Below are 24,430 nucleotides of genomic sequence, written 5' to 3'. Positions count from 1 at the left end.
GTTGACGTGCTGTCAGTGGATTGAATCGGGACATGTGGGGCGTCTGGGGTGAGCCATGGAAAGCTGTGTAGGTATGTATATTTGCGTGTGTGGACGTATGTATATACATGTGTATGGGGGGGTTGGGCCATTTCTTTCGTCTGTTTCCTTGCGCTACCTCGCAAACGCGGGAGACAGCGACAAAGTATAAAAAAAAAATATATATATATATATATATATATATATATATATATATATATATATATATATATATATATATATATATATATATATTTTCTTTTATTTTTTTTTTTTTTGCTGGGGATAGGGGAGAAAGAATACTTCCCACATATTCCCTGCGTGTCGTAGAAGGCGACTAAAAGTGAAGGGAGCGGGGGGGCTGGAAATCCTCCTCTCATTTTTTTTTTTTTTAAATTTTCCAAAAGAAGGAACAGAAAAGGGGGCCATGTGAGGATATTCCCTCAAAGGCCCAGTCCTCTGTTCTTAATGCTACCTCGCAAATGCAGGAAATGGCGAATAGTATGAAAAAATATATATATATATATATATATATATATATATATATATATATATATATATATATTTATCCCTAGGGATAGGGGAGAAAGAATACTTCCCATGTATTCCCTGCGTGTCGTAGAAGGCGACTAAAAGGGGAAGGAGTGGGTGGCTTGAAATCATCCCCTCTCGTTTTTTTAATTTTCCAAGAGAAGGAACAGAGAGGGAGGCCAGGTGAGGCTATTCCCTCAAAGGCCCACTCCTTTGTTCTTAACGCTACCTCGCTAATGCGGAAAATGGCGAATAGTAAGAAACAAAGAAATATATATATACTTACCAAAGCTTTTATATTCTAGACATTGCACTACCAATGCAGAAAAAATCATAATATCTGAAGCCTGTTTCAATGCACAGGTAAAATGATAATTTACTAATTTTTCATTATCACCAAATAAACTCTCCCATAAAGTTATCTAACATAATCAAATAATTACGTTGGCACAATCAAACTAAAAATAAAATCATCTATGGACGTCATCTTCTAGAAACTAAAATCCTCGCATCAATAACTTTGTAATTACTGCTAAATTTGTTCAAAAGATATATCAACACTTCTAAAGTTCAAGTGTTTGGAACAGTACAGAAGTAACTTAAGGATATGAAAAATTAAGTGAAACTTCTAGAAATGAAGAGAACCTAAAATATACTGACTTAACTTTAATTAGAGGCAAAGATTCATACTTTTTCCTTAAAATAGATGAAATATTCCAGCATTCTTGTCATTATCTTTCTTGCTCCACAGTGGCTGCATGCAAAGCAAGGAAGTAACAAAGTCAGCAAACAGTAAAACATAATCAGCAAACAAGCCTCCCAACAACGAATTCTGAACACAACCATAAATATCATCATTTTCAAATAATATTATGACAAGATAAATCTAAGTTACTTAGATTAGTTTGGTGAGGTTTTCAGAGGACCTGTAAATTTCAATAATTATCTCACTTGCACTTGCCCAAGTCATTAATGTACTCTTCATCATAAGCATTAGTGTAAGAAAAATTAATGTTGTACGACATGCTCCCCCTTTCTAAATCATTCCTACTAAGTATAAGAAGTCTACTAAAATCAATTCTTCCAAATCTCTAAGTTTTTTCTGGGGTACCCTACACTAAAACTTTACGATGAGAAAACAAAGCGAATGATTTGTCATTTACAATCAGCTGCCAAGAGGTCTGTAAACTATTAAGTTTACATCCTCCAACTACCTAACACCACAAAAGGCAAAAGGGAGATGACGACAATGTCTTTGGCGTATTTCGACCATAATACCGAATCTCAAGTTAAATCTTGGCCCCTCTGAGAAATGGGAGGGTATTTCATAGATTTTGTTAATCAACACTTATTTTTACTGAGCAACTTACTAATCAACACAGCCATTCTATCACTTTTTGCGCCCAAATCAAATAACGCTCCAAATCACACTCAACTCTTGAATTACTTGAACTCTGTATAACAAGTCCGCTATGTGTTTTACACAAATGCATGTTGTATCTGTGGTGCCCCTAAACTGAAGCTTTACTTTTTTCAGTCAACCAATGAAAATACAGTAATCTAACGCTGAAAGAGGAAGTAGGAATTTTTTTTTCCGAGTTCTTGATAAACCATCATAGTGTTTTCCTCACTTTTACCCTTCGACACTCCCAAATCATCATAGACCTCCAGGTCATCATCATGAAATACCGTATCGCAAGATGTAAAACTCGAGATAACATTCCCCATTCCTTGAAGTACCTGGAGTTGACGAGAGGTTTCTTTGGAATCTTGAGTTATTTCTGGTGTCCCTTAACTACAATTTTTCTTTTACCCAGATCACAGACTGGCTATCTAATGAACAGGAATCTTCCATGAGATAATGGAAAAGGATAAAAGTGATAATATTTACCTTCTGAGTCTGCATGACCCCAACCTCCAAGTAGGCTCAGGCCCGCATTAACAAACCTCCCTCCCCCTCCCATATCTCAACCCCTGTCATAAACACTAATTCACAAACTTACCGAAGGATGTATTAGCAAAGCCCCGTTTTAATTTCGCCAGCAGTCACTCTTCCGGTAGGTATAAACTCTCCTCACACCCTCGGTATAAGGGGGTTTAACCACCGACGGGCTGCTCCTGATTGCACGGGCCTTCAACCTGTTGATGGTCTGGACACACAACGCTTCGTCACCGTGACCACCACACACAAACATGGCACTACATCCTCAAACAACTTTTCATCGCGAAAATACATCATGCAAAAAGGTTCTGTCTGCCTACTATTCCCCCCACTCTAGATACACTGCGGTAAAATCTAGTGTTACTATATCATAAATACTGATGTTAACTATACAGAAAATGGGAAGCTACGACTTTCTAATGTCAGGAGAATATTCTAGACATATTCATGTAATTGTCTATGACTGTTTTAATGGCAATAGTGTCTTATCTTGTTGCTTTGTAATCAAGCTGAGTCACAGTAAACAACTAGCATACAATGGGCATGCTGAAGAACAATAGAACAATTCGAAGGTAGATGAAATCTCTGATTACCATTTCAGCGAACATAATCATCGTAAGTGATGCCACGTACATTTATCAGTGTGAAGAAAAAAAAAAAAAACTTCACCCTTTTAGATGTGTTGTCTTTTATCAGTCTGATAATCTTATCTGTAACCCCACTTGAACATTCTACACCACTTGAAATAACAGGGTGCACTACCGTGTGGAGCGAAAGGTCATAGCCTGTTTGGGCGAAGATGGACGTGGTGGTATGGTAGTTCCCACTGTTGTATGTATATTCAAGTTTTGGGACTTTCAACAAAAGAGAAGGGGAAAGAATGGATGTGTTGCATGTGTGATGCCCCCAGGATAATATCGTTAAGGGGGGGATGATCGCGTAAGAAATGACAATGGAAGAGAGACGTGAGGTGGCAAGCCTCGTCTGACTGAGAAGGGTTAACACCACGAATATAAGGTCACCCTTTATCGAGGCTGAATGATGTTCAGTAGACAAAACAAAGATCAAAGATCTCTTTTCTTCAGATTGGTCTACACTTTCCCTGCAACCGAATGTAGCGCAGCCATGACATTACAGAAACCAGTGGACAAGGAATTTTAGGGTTATAACATTACATATTAGATTAATAAAGACCTTCACCATACCATTTCTATTTGGAAAAAAAGGAATCCGAAGAATTTCGAGTTTAAAATTTCATTATAAATATTACTGAAAAAGATACACATCTAAAGGACTAAATGACGTGCTCAGACACCGGTATAACTTAAAAGTTCTTGATGATTTGTCAAAACTTTTTACAGTATGGAAAGAAAAAAAAATTTTGCTTTCGCTTTTTTCTATCATGATTTCGTTTTGTTGATAACTATCACAGGTACTATTCACCATTCAGAAAAAAAATGTCTGGCGTCTGATTAATTACTTTCATTAAGTCCTGGAATAACTATATATACGATAATAAAATTTTCTTGCACTAAACACCATCTTATAGATTGCCAAATATTTCCTTTCATATATTTATATAGACCTGTGGTCTTAAAATCTTTTGGTTGAGAATTCTTGTTATGAACACCTGGTGTTATCAATAAATGGAAATACCTCCATGATTTCAAAAAAAAAAAAAAAACGAACTGAAAATAGTCCCGGTCCAACATTTAAAGGGCTACGTCTCCAAAATATACAAACTAAACCTCAGTGAGAAATATGTTCTCTTTTTCATCCTACGAAACAATTTGAATTGTATGATGATGGATGGTATAGTATAAGACATGGTTCATCAACAGTCACCTACATGGGTATACACTAAAGATAATATGAACTGCTATGTGTAATTCACACACAAAAAATCCAGTACCTGCCCAGCCTCAAAGAAAAAAAAATCAAATTCCAAGTTGGATTGTTACTTGGACTTTAGGCCTACTTCAAATACCACGGAAATGAAGGCCGTCAAGATATAACCACCATCCCGTAGTTCCTTAATAATTCTAAGACCACTACACACTGTAGATGACCCACGACAAATTCTAGTACCCTATCCCTTGCAAATGTACTCCACCAAACCCGGGTTAGGCGCACGTGCGTGCATGAGACAGTTGTTCATGCGTGCGTGAAACACTCACCATCACAAATCGCCAATGAACCACACTTTATAATTGTCTTCTCCTGATACAGCGATTGAGCAAAATTCTGTCAACTAAAAACCCACACTTTCCCAACTCCATCAAGATTCAAAACTCCTAGATAGAGGAGAGGCCATCATGGACTGCAGCCACGCCTCTGTGCATCACAATTACATAATTCATTTCTTGAAACCTTGTGGACCACAGAAATTAACAGGCTCAGTGCTAAACATAGCAACGTAAACATACAGGCGAGGCAGTCGCTCACCATCACCCAAGGCTCAGTTGGCCGACCAACGCCATAGGTTCCTGCCTACTGCACCTCCTCAGGAAACCAGATCGTGAGGTTAAAACCCGTTGTTTGTCACCTCAGTTCATATGTGCAGTGCAATAATTCGCTGTTAGTACCATGAGTGTAACATTACCAGTACTATGACAACGTTGCTCATGCGAATATACTGAGCATGTCCAAACCCTGGTCAAATGTATGGCACACACATACCTGAGGACTGTGTAGTCTGCGTGTGTGGAGAGACGAATAAGTCTACAAATACAGAAACAATATCTCCAAAAAGGACTGAGATGTGTCTGATCTGGTCAAGTACGGATACAAGCAAAGACAGGGCCGTGATTTGGATAAAATACCAGAGTTCGAGCGGCAGGAAATGAATTACATAAATATTTGTTCGCCAGACCGTGTTGATCCTGATGAGGTGGCTTTCTAAGATCGTCCAGATGGAGGAAGAAGGATCGCATCCTTTTCATGTATATACACACACACTCTGTATATAACAGAATGGCGACTGCGTGAGCTTACGGCGCGAGTGGAAAGTCATCCTCGGCGAGGATTGATCCCCGTTAATGGACGAAAAGGAGTACAACCTCGACTAAAAACTCACTCTGAGAAGTCCAACGCTCTCCAGCGTTGAAGCTGCAAATGCCCATTCAAGGGTCCTCCATAATATATATATATATATATATATATATATATATATATATATATATATATATATATATATATATATATAATTTCAATGGCTGAGCGGTATTTTAAGGTCCCTGGCCAGCAGCATATATCCGGCCCCTCTAAGATGTTAACAGAACGTCCACTGATTAACGACGAACTTTTTCGTGGTTAATTTTCTGCCTTATGTGTAAAGTCCGGGAGTACACTTACCCCACACGCATAAGAACACATAGGAAGCCTATTTGTTCTCAAACGGGGATAAGCGTAACTGTACATTTTACCCATATTTATATTAGCAATTGTATATACTCTATATTCAATTCAATTTCAAAACAATATGCTACACGGAGACTGTTGTTGTAAGGGTTTCATAAAGTGGTGGACAGATGGATCAATGTAGGAGACGTGGAAGACTCTTCATCCAAGATCACCAGATGTGAAATCTATAGCAGAAACTAGAACTGAGTATCTTTCACTGTACTTTATGAGGCTTAAGTAGACATGGGAGAATGTCAACATTTACTTATTTTGGAAGAATTGAACAATAAAGGATTATTATTGATCAAAAAAATGTTGGACTAGTATCTTAAGCCCTTATCACGACAGTACGACACACGATGGCATGGCTTTTAATCTGACGAGACCAAGGGTCGTACTTTCGTGTTTATGGTTGGTACGTACCTCCGTGCTCATGGTCTTACATGAAGTGAGCGAAATGGAAGCAGACTTGCAATATGACGGAAACATAAAAGGATCCCGTGTTGCCTCGCAGATAGAGGGCATTGTGTGTGTGTGTGGGGGGGGGGGGGGGGGGGATGGTGGCTGCTTTACCCACACTCAGTCATGTCGCCACTCTGCTCTTGGCACCATTGATGACCCCCAGCTGTTGTTATTACTATGTCCACTCCGCCAGAGCTGTCACAGACCAGAGATCTTTCTTTTTTTTTCTGTAAGACCTTGTCATTCTTTCCTACGTGATCAATTTCTTTACGAATCAGCAACAAATATAATCGTATATTTTGTTACATAAAAAAATTATGCTTCTGTGATTTCTTTCGATATCTCCTCCACACAACCTACCTTGACTGGTCGTTTTCTATCATTACTTTTGTGTTTCTCTCTTATCGCCCTTTTTCATCTCTCCCTCTTCTCACATAGCTTTCTCTCCCACTTGTTTTCTTCATTCCCGTCCTCTTCACCCACTTACGGCTTCCTGTGTCCATTATATATTTGCCTCTGCTGCTATGTTCTGCTCACCACCTGAACCAAGTGATCTTCACCACCTTCTTCATCCTCATCTAAAATACGAAAGGTTTGATTACAGTCAAATTTTGGTAATGTTACATTTTTTGGCTAAAATTAAATTAGATTTCGTATGGCGTACAAAGATATTAACGTCTTAAAACGCATTATATTTGGCCACCTCCTCTCATAATATTGTCCTGAAATAATTAGAAATCCTCATTTAGCCGCCTTCTACCCCCAGCAGGAGACGAACCCCCTCCCCTGGGCCTCAAGGATGAACCACTCCAGCAACTACCGGCCGGAGGACTTCCAGAAACTGAGACACCTTATAGAGGAGATCACGGAGGTGAGACTGTAAGACACCCTCCTACACGGAACAAGGTAAGGTGTGGAAGGTCAACGTAACCAATTGACAATGACAGAAAGGAAAGATGAAAAGATTCGTTAAAATGACCAGTTGTGAGGGGAAACGGAGGGTGATAATGGGTATAAATTGTGTACCTGGAACAAAAAATAGGTAGGTATATATATATATATATATATATATATATATATATATATATATATATATATATATATATATATATATATATTATATGAAAGGGTAATCGCACTATTAAAAGTTCATGACTTCGTTTAATGAAAAAATAAAAACATGGGGGTACTGTTAGCAAGGTCTGGCCCTTCTACAAAAGGAAATAACTACAGTTGAAATACTAGTCTTACGAGTTGGAAGCTACTGTCAAGAAACTCTGATGCCCGAGATAAATAACTGCTGCAACAGGTAACAAGGTGTTGAGTCAATCAACAACAGTAAAGGGTCTAAACAAATGACCCTGGACGTTGCTGAATTTAATTGTTTTCAAATTAAGTAATGGCTACCAACGAAACTTGCATCACAACAGAAGTATGTATATACTTCTTGTTAGTTGTCTGACTGTTGACTAGTTACTGAGGCAAAGAGTGACATTGATGACATACTGTTAAGTGTTCATACTGGAGCCTTTGGCCAAAGATGGAGAACACCAGATGCTCTCCTCTTACACAAGACTTCCCCCAACTCCGCAGCCCTTCCCAGGATGATGACCACCAGTAAAATTCTATGAGCATGACAGTACACACGTGTACTCAATATCTACGCTACCAATGCATACGGGAAGAACGTAACCACACAAGTTACACGTCAGAAAACGACTTCGACCATATCCAAGTTAATAACTGATTTGAATATGATAAGACCAGTTGCAGCCTTTAAGGCAAGGCTTCGTCACCTTCAAGATTATACTCAAATAACTTTCATGCATACCAAATTTCTTCAAATGACTTACCTTTTTTCGAAGAAAATGTGAACACAGGTGCCTCCCGAGGCCGTGTGCCGCCGCCTGGTTGAGGCAGCCGTGGGGTCGATGTAAACAAACCCTTCCAACAAGATGACGGGGCGCGGCGCCAAATAGCGTCAGTTTATTTTCTAAACTATATCTTTTACACGAACACGCTCACTGGATAGAAAAAGGAGGAACGCTCTCTTTACATAGAATGTTTGAGCTAATGAATACGAGTAAACACAAGAGTCCCTCTGGTTACTACTATTTTTTCCCCCCCAATAAACTTTAAACGTTAAAATGTTCCGCTGGTTATAAACTTCCTGATGGTTGTATACAGAATGTTGACTCAAAAGTCTTAAACAAGACCTGCTCTAGGTTTACAGCACTTTCTTCATTACGAAACGGTAAAACAATAGCATTAGCTGGATATTATCTGAACTTGAAATACCGACATCAGTTTTCTTATGTGGCAAAGAAAAAAGTTAAGTATACACATTATGTTTTTATTATACTTGTCAGTCTCCCGCGTTAGCGAGATAGCGCAAGGAAACAAGACGAAAGAATGGCCCCACACACCCGTATGTATGTATGTATATATATATATATATATATATATATATATCCCTGGGGATAGGGGAGAAGGAATACTTCCCACGTATTCCCTGCGTGTCGTAGAAGGCGACTAAAATGGGAGGGAGCGGGGGGCTGGAAATCCTCCCATTATCTTTTTTTTTTAATTTTCCAAAAGAAGGAACAGAGAAGGGGGCCAGGTGAGGATATCCCCTCAAAGGCTCAGTTCTTTGTTCTTAACGCTACCTCGCTAACGCGGGAAATGGCGAATAGTTTGAATATATATATATATATATATATGGGAGCGGGTGGCTGGAAATCCTCCCCTCTCTTGGTTTTTTTTTTTTTTAATTTTCCAAAAGAAGGAACAGATAAGGGGTCAGGTGAGGATATTTCCCTCTAAGGCCCAGTTCTCTGTTCTTAACGCTAACTCGCTAACGCGGGAAATGGCAAATAGTATGAAAAAAAAAAAAAAAAAAATATATATATATATATATATATATATATATATATATATATATATATATATATATATACCCACACACGTACATTTACATACCTATACATTTCAACGTATACATACACATGCAAATATGCTGCCTTCATCCATTCCTGCCGCCACCCCGCCACACATGAAATGACACCCCTCTCCCCGGCGCGATCGCGAGGTAGCGCTAGGGAAGAACAAAGGCCACATTCGTCCACACTCAAACTCTAGCTGTCGTGCGTAATGCACCGAAACTACAGCTCTCTTTCCACATCCAGGCCCCACAAAACTTTACATGGTTTACCCCAGATGCTTCACATGCCCTGGTTCAATCCATTGACAGCACGTCGACCCCGTATACCACATAGTTCCAATTCACTCTATTCCTTGAACGCCTTTCACCCTTCTGTATGTACAGGCCCCGATGGCTCAAAAAAATGTTCACCCCATCCTTCCACCTCCAATTTGGTCTCCCACTTGTCGTTCTCTCCACCTCTGACACATATATCCTCTTTGTCAACCTTTCCTTACTCATTCTCTCCATGTGACCAAACCATTTCAATACGCCCTCTTCTGCTCTCTCAACCACACTCTACTTATTATCACACATCTCTTACCCTTTCATTACTTATTGGATCAAACCACCTTACACCACATATTGTCCTCAAACATCTCATTTCCAACACATCCACCCACCTATGCATTGTATGTGTGTTCATCGCTCTTGGCACCTAATACTGCATGTTTAACTGTAGATGTATATGCACTCACTTTAACATAGAACTACCCTTCTGCCTCTTGTCTCATTATTGAATCTTTTTCAGAGTCGATGCAAGAATGCCACATCAACCATCATCCAAGAATTGAGGTTCCTTCTGAAGGCAGAAAATGTTACGGATGTGACCGACCAGGTGCGTCACACTTATAAACTGAAGAATATTATACAATCAGTAATGTAATAAGCCTATTTCAATGGTTTAAAATTCTTTTAGTCAGTCTAAATGAAATACTTTCTGGTATGTTATCTGGCACAGCAATTGTTAAAGTCAAACGACGACTTAACCCTGTACACAAGTTGACTCCTTGAATTAGACAAAATAATTCCTCAAGCACGATGATTAAAGTCGTACTGCTTAAATGGTTGATGTACTTATCGACATAGAATATTTACCCGTTTGTTTGCACATCATAGTCCCCTTCATGCTGATTCTCACGTGGATACTTGCACTATGCAATCATGTTATACTACTAAGCAACAGATTAGTTAAACATCAGAGAAACAATAAAAGTCAGTAAAGAGCACACACTGGAATGAATAATCATGTAATACTACTTGATCAGCTAACTGGCTTACCGGTTATTAGATAGCTCAACCATTTAGTAATCAATAATTATATAATATCAGAGAAACAACTGGTGTTAATAAAGTTAATTCATTGAAACAAATAATCATGTAATGTTTACACTTATGAAAGGAATCTTGTGGTTTCTTTCTACCAGCAAAAATCTGAGGATGGGCTAGCGGTACTCTACATCGTTTTCGTTTTGTTCTTCTTTGCCGCTTCTCTCCTTGTTCTTCTGCTCAAATATCTACGAAGGGAACGGGAGTCCTCGCGGCTACAGAAATTCTATGAGGATTACTTAGACACTAAATATCCTAGGTGAGTCTTCAACCGGTCCGCTGGAACTATAAACAGAATATCTCCAGTTGAGTCTCATGTTGGTCTATTGTGGATACTCTGTGACCACACACACTTATACAAAGAAAAGAGGATGTGTTTATCAGAAGTGGGGGGAACGTGGAGAACAGGGAGACCAAATTGTTGATGGAAGGATGAATGAGATTTTGAACGGTCGGGGTTTGGACATGCAAGAGTGAAAGGCGTGCACAGGATAGAATGAACTGGAACGATGAGGTATACTGAGGTCAATGTGCAATCAATGGATTGAACCAAGGTGTGAAGCACCTGGTGTAAACCATGGAAAGGTCTGTGGGTCTTGGATGTGGACAGAGTTGTGGTTTTGGTGCATTACACATGACAGCTACAGAATGGATGCAAGTGGATGTAGCCTTTCTACGTCTGTTCCCACCACTACCACACTAACTTGGGAAACGGTGATTAAGTGTATATATACATATAAAGTTAGTGTCTCATTTGGCCTTTGAAAACTACTTTAAGACTAAACTTCCATGGTGATTGGTGAAGGCAAGTTTCGGTAGGTGTTCTCGTACTACCTGAGGGGGAAACATTCGATGTATCTGGAATAGTTGCTTTAAATTTACTAAATCTTATGAAATATTGTGGGACTGCATACTTCTATTCTATCATTTTGCCTTACTTTTAGTTTGAATCGTTCATACTTGATGCTAGTCTCATCCATAACATGCAAGAGTGTAAACTGTTTGTTTCCAATGGTAAAACAGACTTGGAATTTCCTAAACTTGTGTTCTTGTTGCAGCAGGTGGGTTTGCTATGACAAGACGGGTCGTCGCCTTGAGACTCAGGTCTCCAGAGAGTCTTCAGGAGCCACACCCGACTCTCCACGCCCTACAAGCACCAACACTCCCTTGACCACACCTCCAACTACACCTCCTCCCACACCCATCCATGCCAGTGTACTGCTTGAACATGTGTTTTAAGGGTATGAAGAAGAAAATGGCAACTTACAAATTAGAATTGCAGCTGGCATGATGTGTCACAATGCATCATATGTGGCTAAATCAATGTGTCACAATGCATCATGTGTGGCTAAATCACTCTCTTTTTTGGTTGTTGCCTATTGCCATGCTAGAATAATACTGAGTGAATGGGCAAGGTTTATGCACTGTTTTGTTGGGTTACTGTTGGGAAAGTCATTCTAGGCTACCCACCCTCTTCTTGTTATGGTCATGTTGTGTTACTGTTGAAGTGTCATTCTAGGCTACCTCCTCTCTTCTTGTTATGGTTATGTTGCAAGTGGCCAAGGTAAACTACCTACTCTCTTTTTCTCTGGTAATGCTACAAGCAGTCATGCAAGGCTACATACTCTCATTGCTTTAATAAGTGACCAGGCTAAACTCCCTACCACTCTCTTCTTGCTGGATCAACACAAGCTATTTTCTGGGCAGTACTTCAGATCACAACTTTAAACATCCCCATGATCACTGTCTGTCAAGTTATGGGGGTATTGTGAAGTGAGCATGGTGGCAAACATTAATATCAGTTTGGTGGTTGATGGAACACTTTAAAGTATAGCATGGCTTGAACGAAAAGGTTTATACAAGTTATTGGTCGAGTGCAGTGGGATGATGTGGTTATAGTCGTAATATATTTGTTCAGAGAAGTAATCAAAAACATTGTCTACCTTGATTTCTTAGCTATATTCATTGCATTATTATTTCTGTTATGAGTGAAAATATTCAATGTTCACTGTGTTGTATTCTATACACAGAAATACCCTACCAATATTCTAAGCACGTGCTTTTCCAGTCATGTATATTTCACTTAATGTAGTCAGTTTCAAATACATGTTCTGAAAAAATATGTAGTATACCTAATCTGATGAGCCTTTAGGAATTATAAAGATAACTGAATTCGCCCCTAATAACACACACATAAGCAGCAAGTAGGTGGCAACCTTCATGGTTCCATCCACTGCCATGTCCACTTCCAGGTACCTAAAGCAATCTACTTGCCCATTCAAACTTACACTCCACTCATGCTGTTTCCACTCCCCCCAGCTATTTCTCAATAACATATATTCACATTTAAATATAATCTTTTAAAGCCTCTCAAACTCTTTCACCCACTTCTGCAGTCTCTAGGCTGCAAACAAAGCCTTCTTATCTGCATACACCAAATGATATATATCTTTCATACTTGATCACTGTTTCCCAAGTAAGCACTAGTGATACAGTCACATAAAAGAGCTTACTCCAAAGAAGTCCACATTTCCCTGCTCCTGTAAGTTTATGACAACCATGGTTTTTTCAGGCTTGATTTCATACATCCCATACCAATCATTTACATGGTTTTCATATAATGCATTACATTTATTTTCCATCTTTTGTATGCATACAAAAAAAACTTGCTCCAAGTAAGTCCACATTTCCTTGCAACTGTAAGTACGTGGCAATCATGGATTTTTTTCTAAGTTTGATTTTGTTCTACAAACACCTAAACACAAATCCCATATCAACCATTTACATTTTTTTATATAATACATTGTATGTAATTTTTATCTTTTATATGCATTATTTTAACATTCACAAATAATTCATACCAATATTTTTTTTACATGAATAACCACATTTTCATCAAAATATAAGCAGTAATACAGGAAATATTTATTGTTTGTGTTACTGTAAAACTGACTACAGTATTACACGAGTAAATCTAGCTTTCTGCAATGATGACGCTATGATGCAATGATGATTTATGGGTAACTATGACATGAAATATTTTTCTAGCTGTCACTGTTAGCAAGAGCAATCTATGCATAAGATTTGGAATCATGCATCAGCTGGGAATTCAAAATGAGCTGTGAAATATCAGTCATGACCACAACTCAGCATATTCTACGTATACTTAGCTCTACAATATACGCTATGTATACTTAGTTCTAGAATATATTCTACATATACTTTAGCTCTCCAATATACATTACATATACTTAGCTCTACAATATACTCTACATATACTTAGCTCTAAAATATATTCTACATGTACTTAGCTCTACAACAGAGGCTTTGAGCAATGAAATGGTTAATATTAACCTAAAATCCTATAAAACAGAATGATACCACACTAACTAATTTGCAAAACATACAACTTTTAGTCCTAGTTTCTCTTTCACCAAGATACCAATGGTAAAAATTCTGAAAAAAATCATAATTTCAAGAACTTTTTTGGTCCTAATGAAACTTTCTATTATTAAATGTGGAAAATGATATAAAGATCATCAGCATCTTTGATTTTAAACGACTTTTCTGTAAAATAATTTAGAGAAATGACAGGTCATGACTATTACATTACCAAGAAAAAATACTTTGAACTTGTAACACAACTAGTAAGACAAAATGCAAGTTTTGGATCCCAGATCCTTGTTTAAATGGTGAAATGCATCTGAAGTAGTACTTTTAAAGCTAAAACACAGTTTGTTTCAAAACTTAAGAACATGAAGTTCCTTTTTTACTACAATATGAACCTAATATTCCATGAAGCAGTGGCAAAAAATGATAAGTAAAAACCAGTTTGATAAAGTAATTATTTCAAGGTCTGATAGTACCATCAATTAGGCAAAATACAATATTTAAACCCTAGATCCTTATTTAGCAAGACTTTAAAATAAATCAATGTTTTTTGGAAAAATGGCTAAAAAGGTAATACTTTTTTTCTGACCACTTGTTTTCAAACTGCAAAATAACATGGGAAGGTTTTCATTGTCTTTATTGTTAACCACATTTTCTTACTACATCAACCTTGGGTCAACAGGTTATGAGCAAATATGATATTAACAGGTAATTTTCAGCTTTACTTACTCAATGGCTTAATAGAAAGTCTAATTAGATGTGGTAAAAGCAGTGACCTTCTAAAATGCACAGCTCATTAAAACTGGAACATAGTACAAAAATTTAGATTTGCTTTACTTCATTTTTGCATAATACAAAACATAATGAGCTGCTTATAAAAATTTATGCTTACCTGGATGATGCATTGTACTGTACTTTTTACTTTCTTCATATGGTAATTACACAAACTCTATCTGATCTTTCACAGGAAAAAATTAAAATGATTAATATAAATTCTCTAGCCATTTTACTTGAATGGGAAATTTAAATAAATATCATATATCAGTTCAGCATGATGTATGCAGCTTCTAATGAGCATCAATATACATTTTCCTTAATACTTCTGATTGCATTCTGGCACAAATCAAGGGCATCATTTAACAAAATGGAGCCTAATTTCATAAGCTTTGTGGCAAAAATTTAAATTCAGCACTGACCTTTTGACAATCAGTTTTGTGACCCCACATAAAATTTAGGTAATGAAGATAAAAGCCCAGCTTTACCATATCAACAATTCAAGACAAGGCATATTGTACCTGAGCTAAACTGTGATATAGTTCTGCAAGAATGAATGGAAAGTGAAATCCCAAAAATACTGATTAGTGTTAACTAATACTGTTATAGTTATCATGCCAATCTTTGAGTGACAACTATCAATATTCTATTTTTCTTAAAATTTTAAACTTTGTATGTAATAAATTCTTTTTCAAAAATAGCACAAAGACTGACTCTAACAAGCATCAAATTCTTTTCCTGTTGCCGAACTTAAATAATTTAAGTTTGCACACAAATCTGTAAAATAAATGAAATTTGAGTAAATCATACATTCCTTAAAATGTGGTTTTGCACCTGGTATGTAGAGTATAAACAATTATTTTAATGTATACAAGTGAGAATGACAACTTCCTGACAAATGCATTGATACCCCTGATGTGCCTGTACAAGAGTCAAACAAAATTTGAGGATAAAGATATTAAATCAATATAACAAAAATATAGTCTTTGAATTATGTATAATCCTTAAAAATCACTTTTTTTCTTTTATGTGAGTATATGCTGTTTTAGAAATATTCTCATACTGTCTTTAAATCAAAAATAATCATTGAAATATATTGTATGCTGCATTATCTGTGCTTATTTAATCATGCATGTCACAGTAAAAAATTTCTGTCTGTGAAAAAATTAAAATTAAACAAACATAACATAAACAGAGTATTAACAGATTCCAAACAGCAGGTAATGTGCCTCGGTAAATATGCCTTAATTAATAAACTTGCACAGTTCAAATCCTCGTGTGGGATCAGATCCCTTTGTACTCAAATAAGTAGAGATATGATACTTCTATTATACTACTCAACATCAGACATACCTTTCCTAATGCACTATAAATGAAAAACTGAAAATATTCAGTTTTATGTATTATACACCTATTGCTGTACATATATACATAACAGATGCCTACAGTTGTACACAAGGAAAGACTATGAAAAAGTAGCCAATTCTTAAAAAAAAAGTGTCAAAACAGAAGTACAGACCGAGAAGGGGCACAAACAAAAACATACACACGCACGTTCATCACCACACTACATTCAACAGTACAATTAACAAACTTGGGGAGTTTTATTCATGTAAATGATGACAGATCACAGAGCCTAATTATTAGGCAGACTCATATGAAGACTTACCAATCACTGGTATTTTAAGTCTAACAGCAAGAAATAGCCTATCATCCTTGTTAACATTTAAAATGCCACTTTGGCTAAAATCACAGAATAGGAGGGTAGACACACACTGGGAATCAACAATGTTTCACTAGGACACAGGAGGCGGAGTGTATGATCTGTTTCCATCCCCCATGTCTCTCTGCAATCGAGGGTCATTTGAAGGCATACGTCCCCCCCATCCTGGACCTCCCTGGGAGAACCCTCCACCACCCATCATCTCTCCAGTATCCTCAGGGTAAAATCCACCATTGGGACCCATCATAAAGGGAGGCATCCTTGGTCCCATAGGAACCCCTGAACCAAATGTCATAGGTGCTGGGCCAAGTAATCCTGGTTTATTCCTGGGATCCACACCACGAGGTACCATGGGGTTCATGGGTCCCGGGCCCATGTTCATGAACTGCATTCCCCCCTCCATCATACCACCACTATTTCCACCTCCAAACATCCCACTCATTCTTGGATCCTGGTTTCTCATATCACCTAACTGTTCTGCTCGTGGATCACGTGAATCACCTCTTAGATCACCTCTACTTCCAACCCGAGGATCAACTCTGGTATTAATTCGAGGATCTACCCTGGGCTCCACACGGGTTTCAGCTCGTGGATCTGCACGGAGTTCACTTCTAGGGTCTCTTGAAGAAGGCATTCTTGGGTCTCTGGAATCTCTAGAATCTCTGGAGTCTGAGTCGGAAAATCTTAATTCCCCCTTGGAAACACTAAGAGATGGTGGACTCAATGGACTATCCACATCATATCTAGAGGGTGCTCTTGGACTTCGATTAGAAACTTCCTCAGTTGAATTTCTTCGTAGCATTCTTCGAAGCCTGGGGTCCTCCAGAATCCTTGGATCATCCTTATTAATCTTAAGATGGCTGAAATTTGGTTTTGGAATAGTAACCTTTGTGAGCTGATAATACATTGGCGAATGAGAAGATATTGAAGCAAAAATTTCTTTGGCTGGAGTATGCACTGGTACTTTGAATGGTAACGAATTCATTTCCTCTTCACTACTTTTGAAAGCATTAGGTAAGTTCAGCTGCCTTAAATCTACATCATATATTGAAGGCTCACTTTTGATCCTTAAATCTGTGTCATACTGCAAACCTTTTACACCCGAACCCTGAGTTCTGTTATTTTCAACCCCTGGTAACACTCGCAAATCAACATCCCCTGTTCTTTGTCGCTGATCTCGATCTAAGTCAGACCCTTCCCTTGAATCTGGAAAATTGCTGTGCTGATCTCGCAAGTCTTTGGAAGTGTTTATTTCTCCCTGACGGTCCCAGGGATCTCGTATACCTGACATAGGTAATTGATCCCTTGCCCAAGGATGTGAAGAATACTCTGTACTTGATCTTGGACTTTGAATCATTTCTCGTGAATCCCGAAACATGTCCCGAGGATTTCTATGTATATCTCTTGATTCCCTGTGAGAATCTCGCTGGTCTAGCATCATATCCCTATGATCTCGAGACACTTCTCTAGGGTTCCTCATGTCCCTGCATGGTTCTCTGGGATCTCTTCCTCGAGGAGACTGCACTCTTGGATCTCTGCCTGACTCCTCGATGCTCCTGAAATAAATATAAATGTCATGCTTAAAGCTTTCTTAAATTTCTTAATTCACTCCTTGTAGTGTAAAAAAAGAATTGAAGAAAAAGATACTTAACTGAGGTACAAATCAAAGGTAATTTTTCTGAATTATGTACTTGTCACTGATTAATTCAACCCTTACCACAAAATACAGATTTACTACATGCCCTTAACAACAAGTGATAAAAAAGGGCATTTTTATCAAACTCATAAATATGATAATCAATTGTCAACTGCATAATAAACTTCTATACTCATCTCTAAGTCTGCCTCATGTATAGGTTAACCTTTGATTTTTGGCTAAGAAACCCAAGTTTTTGAGGGTAATGGAACAACAAATAAGGGTAATATAGCACCATATTCTATGGCATATATATACACAAACAGACACATACATATATACACATGTACATAATTCATACTGTCTGCCTTTATTCATTCCCATCGCCATCTCGCCACACATGAAATAACAACCCCATCCCCCTCGTGCGTGCGAGGTAGCGCTAGGAAAAGACAACAAAGGCCACATTCGTACACACTCAGTCTCTAGCTGTCATGTAATAATGCACCGAAACCACAGCTCCCTTTCCACATCCAGGCCCCACACAACTTTCCATGGTTTACCCCAGACGCTTCACATGCCCTGGTTCAATCCACTGACAGCACATCGACCCCGGTATACCACATCGTTCCAATTCACTCTATTCCTTGCACGCCTTTCACCCTCCTGCTTGTTCAGGCCCCGATCACTCAAAATCTTTTTCACTCCATCTTTCCACCTCCAATTTGGTCTCCCACTTCTCATTCCCTCCACCTCTGACACATATATCCTCTTGGTCAATCTTTCCTCACTCATTCTCTCCATGTGCCCAAACCATTTCAAAACACCCTCTTCTGCTCTCTCAACCACACTCTTTTTATTACCACACATCTCTCTTACCCTATTATTACTTACTTGATCAAACCACCTCACACCACATATTGTCCTCAAACATCTCATTTTCAGCACATCCACCCTCCTGCGCACAACTCTATCCATCGCCCACACCTCGCAACCATATAACATTGTTGGAACCACTATTCCTTCAAACATACCCATTTTTGCTTTCCGAGATAATGTTCTCGACTTCCACACATTCTTCAAGGCTCCCAGAATTTTCGCCCCCTCCCCCACCCTATAATTCACTTCCGCTTTCATGGTTCCATCCGCTGCCAAATCCACTCCCAGATATCTAAAACACTTCACTTCCTCCAGTTTTTCTCCTTTCAAACTTACCTCCCAATTGACTTGACCCTCAACCCTACTGTACCTAATAACATTGCTCTTATTCACATTTACTCTCAACTTTCTTCTTTCACACACTTTACCAAACTACACAAAAAGCAATTAAATAAAAAAAATTTGAATTAAAAAAGCAAAATTTTATTGTTTTCATCAAGATTTTATCCCATTTTCCACTGTAATATATATATATATGTCATTTCACTAAAAATACTACATTTCTGTGAATAACAAGCACAGTATGAACAGAATATCATTGCAATATAACAGTACTTCAACCAAAAATATCAAAAAAAATTAATAACATCCTTGAACATCAGAACATTAGGCAACGTCTGTTTTTGTCATGTACTTTATCCTATTCTACAATGAAATATATAACACTGCAACAAAACTACAATTCATTTCTGAGAATATATTCATTCAGTCACACTTAAGATAAAATATGCTTCTTATGTAACAGTCTTTTAACTGAAAATTATTAGAAAAACACTTACTATCTAGCTGATATGGCAGAGCCCTGGTCACAGAGGCTTAGACGTAGCACAAGCCCTTTCTAAGCAGCCTTCAATATTACTGTACGTTGAAACTGTTTATACTCTTATTGTCTTGCTTCTTATTTTCCAGACATATGACAAAATTGTATGTAATACAATGTTACAGTACTTTTGATTTACAAGTATTCATTGTTAGAAGTACATATGACACAAAACAAATACCAATCCAAGTACTTGCATGACTCTCCCGTCAAAAAGACCAAACATGCTTAACCCATATTCTCTTCAGAATGATTTCAAGAAGAAACAAGTTCACAGCAAAGTTCAAGCTCTAAGTGATTGAATATGCAGAACAGACTAACAAATGTACTGCAGCAAAGGAATTTAAGGGATCCAAAAATAATGTTAGAGACTGAAAAAAGCTCTCTGCACAATTTTGGCATATGCCGAAAACCAAATGTGCTAACAGGGGAAACTGTATTAAGTGGCCACATTTGAAGTTGAACTGGTAAGGTATGTAAGTGAAAACTGACAGAATAGATGTGGTGTTTCCCAAGGATCAATTTGAATCTTTGCCTTGAAACTAGCAAGAAAATTAGGCATGGTTAGTGCACAAGATTTATGAAAAGAAATGATTTTGTAATGAGACAGAGAAAGAAAATATCACAGCATCTTCCACAAGAACTCGTTGACAAGGACACTGAATTTCACAGGTACATAATCAAACACTGGAAGAACACATACAAACTTTCATACATTGGAAATATGGACGAAACACCCATGAATTTTGATATGCCAGTCAGTCAAACAGTGAATAAATTTGGTGAAAAAAGTTCTCACTAAAACTACTGGACACAAAAAAAATCAAGATTCACAGTTGTGCTATCATGTTTGGCTGACAGCACAAAGTTGCTGCCTATAGTAATACTTAAAATACAAACAAGTCCAAAGCAAAAGTTTCCATGAGGTATAATCATCCATCTGCATGAGAAAGGATGGATGGATGAGGGCAGCATACAAATATGGCAGAAAAAAGTCTGGAACTTTCGACTAGGGGACTGCCCAAAGAAAAAAAGTCTTCTTGTGTGGGATATGTTTTGGTCACATCCCATTGACAGTATTACTGCTGGAATAGGAAGGAAAACATTGAAACAGCTGTGATTCCTGGTGGATTAACAAATCTTGTCCACCCACTGGATGTTTCCATAAACAAACCAATGAGAGTGAAGTGGAACAACTCAACAATGGAAGGAGAGAAGATAAATACAATGGGAGGCAACATCCAAGCTCCACCACTGGCAAAATTATGTGAATGGATTGTAGAGACCTGGGATACAATCACACCAGAAACTGTAAAGAAATCTTCTAAGAAATGTAAGATTTCGAATGCTCTTGATGGAATAGAAGATGACTCGTGGGATTATGGGGCTAATGACAGCGTGATTGAGGATGAAGATATTGATGATCCTATAGCTGATGATGGGGACGATCCTTATGACGATGGGAGGAGCTGTTAGGTGTTGACGACAATGACAAGGAAAATGATTTTGATGGATTTTAACGAAAATATTCAGAAATGAGGTATCGTAGTTTTCTTGATTCAAATTTAATAAAAAAAAAATCTAGTTTCAAATTCAATGAACAAAAACAGATGTATCTATAAATAAATTTTTAAGAATGAATATTTTGTGTTTTACATCGTCCTGTGTCACCATACCATGCATTTAGCTACTTTGGGCTTGCTATGATGATGCAAGAGATCTGCCCTGGCAACTCTGCCAACTCTCAACAGCTGGTAACACATCATGTGTCATTGTAAACAATATGAGACTGAGGTGTATTATTATATGAAGTGTGAAATATCGAAAAGGTTTTTATTACTAGTATTTTTTGTAGATCTATGAGTACTATGATACCGTATATGATATGATAAGTTAGTCTGAGCTAAAAACTTCAACACAGACTACTAAAAGCACATTGTAAGGTAAGTTAGCCTACTGTAAACTGGTGAGCATCTGCTGAAGACACTGTACAGCTTTTCATTACTAATTGGTAAATATTTTATGTTTCCATTGTTTACTGGCAGTAACCGGTAAACATTTTTCATGTCTAAAGCTTAAAAGTTACTCCTAGCCCTTCCCATTATGCAAGGATTTCAACCCAATTTTTTTGCCTAAAAAAATTTGGTCTTAAGATCTCGAACTATACACAATTATACTTCTTAAATCATCCTGCTAGACAATGAGAATCATGTAGAATGTCATTCAGTTTAGTTAATATAAATGCTGACAGAAATCAACTTGAAAGCACTGAAAGCTTACTACCTCAATAAGTTGACACTCTAAACTGTCTTTTCTATTGTCTATAGCTAAATTGAAAAACAATTTTCACTAGCGTGGACTTCCTGAGCCTCAATGATCTAAGGTACTTTTGCACCTACACATTGCCATGAGAAGGGTGACAAAAAAGAGGCATCATTTTGAGAGCCACTGAGTTAGTGTTTCAGTAATTTTGATGTGAGAGATTGGGTATCAATGATGGGTGATTTGAACATGAAAGTGAGTAATGTTGCAGATGTGGGTATAACTGGGGGGGATGTGATGTGAATAGAAAAGGTAACAGCTTATGGAGTTATGTGCTGAAAAAGACTGGTAAATGGGAATACCTCTTTTAAAAAGAGGGACATACATAAGTATACATGGGGTAAAAAAGATGATAAGTGGGCTTTAATGAATTACGTACTCACTGACAGACGTGAAAAAGAAACTCTTGGATGTGAATGTGCTGAGAAGGGCAGGTGGTGGGATGTCAGATCATTACCTGGTGGAGGAGAGGGTGAAGATTTGTAGAGGCTTTTGGAAAAGATGAAATAATGTGGGTGAGAAGCAGATCGTAAAAGAAAGTGAGCTTTGAAAAGGGGCTTGTGTGAAGAGATGCCAAGAGAGACTGAATGTAAATTGGCAAAAAAAATGGGAGTAAAAGAACCTGAGGGAGTGGGTGAGGAATGGGAGGTATTTTGGGAAGCACTTCCGGCATGTGTGAGAGAAGTGTGTGGTATTCAGATGATGGGTGTAGGGCACGTGAGAAAGGATAGAGTGGTGGGATGATTAGGTTTAGTTGCTAGCAAAAAGGAAAAGAGAGATGTATATGCATTACTTACAGGGAAGGAGTGCAAGTAACAGGAAGTTGTAAAAAAGAAAGCAGGAGGTCAAGAGAAAGTTGTGGGAGCTGAAAAAAGAGGGGAAATGAGAGCTGAAAGGAGCATGTCCAGCAAACTTCAGGGAGAGTGGGAGCTGTCAAACATATCATCCACACGCTTCTCTTCCCCTCATTTAGTACTGAACCAGGATAACACAAGAGTAGTAATATAACTTGCTGGATACTTTATGTTAATTCTGAATGTTATTTTCTTCCTTCCACAATTGACTTTCCTGACTATGCTCATAGCTTATGAGTTTAAAAGCCATGCAGACATCACAAGTCCATCACATAGACCCACCTTCACCTGGAACCACTCACCCTCCTACTTGCATATATGCCTTACTCTTCCAGTTAAAACTGTTCACTTGTAGTAGTATTATTTTCTGTGTATTTTCTGTTACTTTTAAATGCAATCATTTTATAATTCTTTTTGCCTCCTGAGATTGACTTTCATGTCTATGTTCACTGGTTAAGGGTATAATAGCTATGGAGGCATCACACATCCTTGACGAGGACCCTCTCTCACCAAGAACAACTTACCCTCCTATGTGAACATATGCCTTACTCTCAAAGTAAAAATTCTTCAATGCACTTATCGCTTTCCACTTACTTCATACATCCCTGTCTGCCCTATAATATGCTTTCTTCAGATCCATAAATGCATAAACTTACTGCTTTCCACTTACTCCAAACATCCCTGTCTGCCCTATCATATGCTTTCTTCAGATTCATAAATAAAATATATATGTACTTCTTTCTCCAAATATTTCATATGCATATTTCTCAAACTAAACACTTGGTCCCCACACCCTCTACCTCTCCTGAAACCACTAAGGATGGTGCATGCCACCATCCTCTCAATCACCACTCTCTCAGCCTCATCAGGTATCTCTGTGCATACCACTATCATTTCATCAACACTTTCCCATACACTCTTACAAGTGTATTCTACAAACTTACCCCTTTAATGTAAACATTCAATTTACATATGCTTTCTGCTAGTCCCTCAGGACCTCACCTCAGGTCACACAAACAATGAGCAGCTCCACAAAACAAAAGAAATTCACCATCACCTCCTTTCTTGAGGAAACCCATCTGCAATCCCACTTACTCAGCACAATCACAGCACCTAGCACATAGCTTTCACTGCTTCCTCTCTTTTCACCACACTATTAGCCCATAACTCTTTGAATTTGCAAGTCTCCTCATCCTAAACACATCAAATCCACCCAACCTATCACCTAACGGATTCAGCAGTCCTTCAAAACACTCACTCCATCTCTTTCCTACATCTTTATCTGTTACCACTTCTCCATCTCTTTCC

The 24,430-nt window shown here is 38.0% G+C and overlaps 3 protein-coding genes across 11 annotated transcripts in view; 1 reads left to right on the top strand and 2 right to left on the bottom strand.

Annotated features, from left to right (window-relative positions):
* LOC139763501 (pyroglutamyl-peptidase 1) overlaps positions 1 to 2,815 on the bottom strand; it is a 45,552-nt gene extending 42,737 nt beyond the window's left edge. For 2 of the 5 annotated variants that reach the window (XR_011716170.1, XM_071689630.1), the window contains exon 1: positions 2,553 to 2,813. The gene's annotated coding sequence lies outside the window, so the exon portion shown is untranslated. Of the gene's footprint in view, positions 1 to 1,239; positions 1,258 to 2,552 lie in introns of those variants that run through there. The other 3 variants (XM_071689628.1, XM_071689627.1, XM_071689629.1) reach the window with 3 other exon arrangements.
* A 2,111-nt stretch (positions 2,816 to 4,926) lies between these two features.
* Positions 4,927 to 12,478, top strand: LOC139763499 (uncharacterized). Its single transcript, XM_071689623.1, has 5 exons — positions 4,927 to 5,014; positions 7,122 to 7,226; positions 10,087 to 10,173; positions 10,763 to 10,923; positions 11,723 to 12,478. Exons 2-5 carry the CDS (start codon positions 7,155 to 7,157, stop codon positions 11,901 to 11,903), a joined length of 501 nt encoding a protein of 166 aa, XP_071545724.1. The 5' UTR covers positions 4,927 to 5,014; positions 7,122 to 7,154; the 3' UTR covers positions 11,904 to 12,478.
* A 1,099-nt stretch (positions 12,479 to 13,577) lies between these two features.
* Positions 13,578 to 24,430, bottom strand: part of su(sable) (suppressor of sable) — a 48,683-nt gene continuing 37,830 nt past the window's right edge. For all 5 annotated transcript variants that reach the window (XM_071689620.1, XM_071689617.1, XM_071689621.1 and 2 more), the window contains one exon: positions 13,578 to 18,107. In XM_071689620.1, the coding sequence (XP_071545721.1) occupies positions 16,625 to 18,107 (1,483 nt within the window). In that variant the 3' untranslated portion in view covers positions 13,578 to 16,624. The remainder of the gene's footprint in view (positions 18,108 to 24,430) is intronic.

Source organism: Panulirus ornatus, chromosome 47, assembly GCF_036320965.1.
Source record: "Panulirus ornatus isolate Po-2019 chromosome 47, ASM3632096v1, whole genome shotgun sequence".
NCBI lineage: Eukaryota > Metazoa > Arthropoda > Malacostraca > Decapoda > Palinuridae > Panulirus > Panulirus ornatus.
This window is presented reverse-complemented; position numbering and strand designations above follow the sequence as displayed.

Coding starts and splice junctions, on each gene's coding strand:
- LOC139763499 (XM_071689623.1), top strand. CDS start 7,155: ATGAACCACTCCAGCAACTACCGGCCGGAGGACTTCCAGAAACTGAGA. Junction 10,174..10,762: donor TTACGGATGTGACCGACCAG/GTGCGTCACACT, acceptor TCTTTCTACCAG/CAAAAATCTGAGGATGGGCT. Junction 10,924..11,722: donor TTAGACACTAAATATCCTAG/GTGAGTCTTCAA, acceptor TTCTTGTTGCAG/CAGGTGGGTTTGCTATGACA.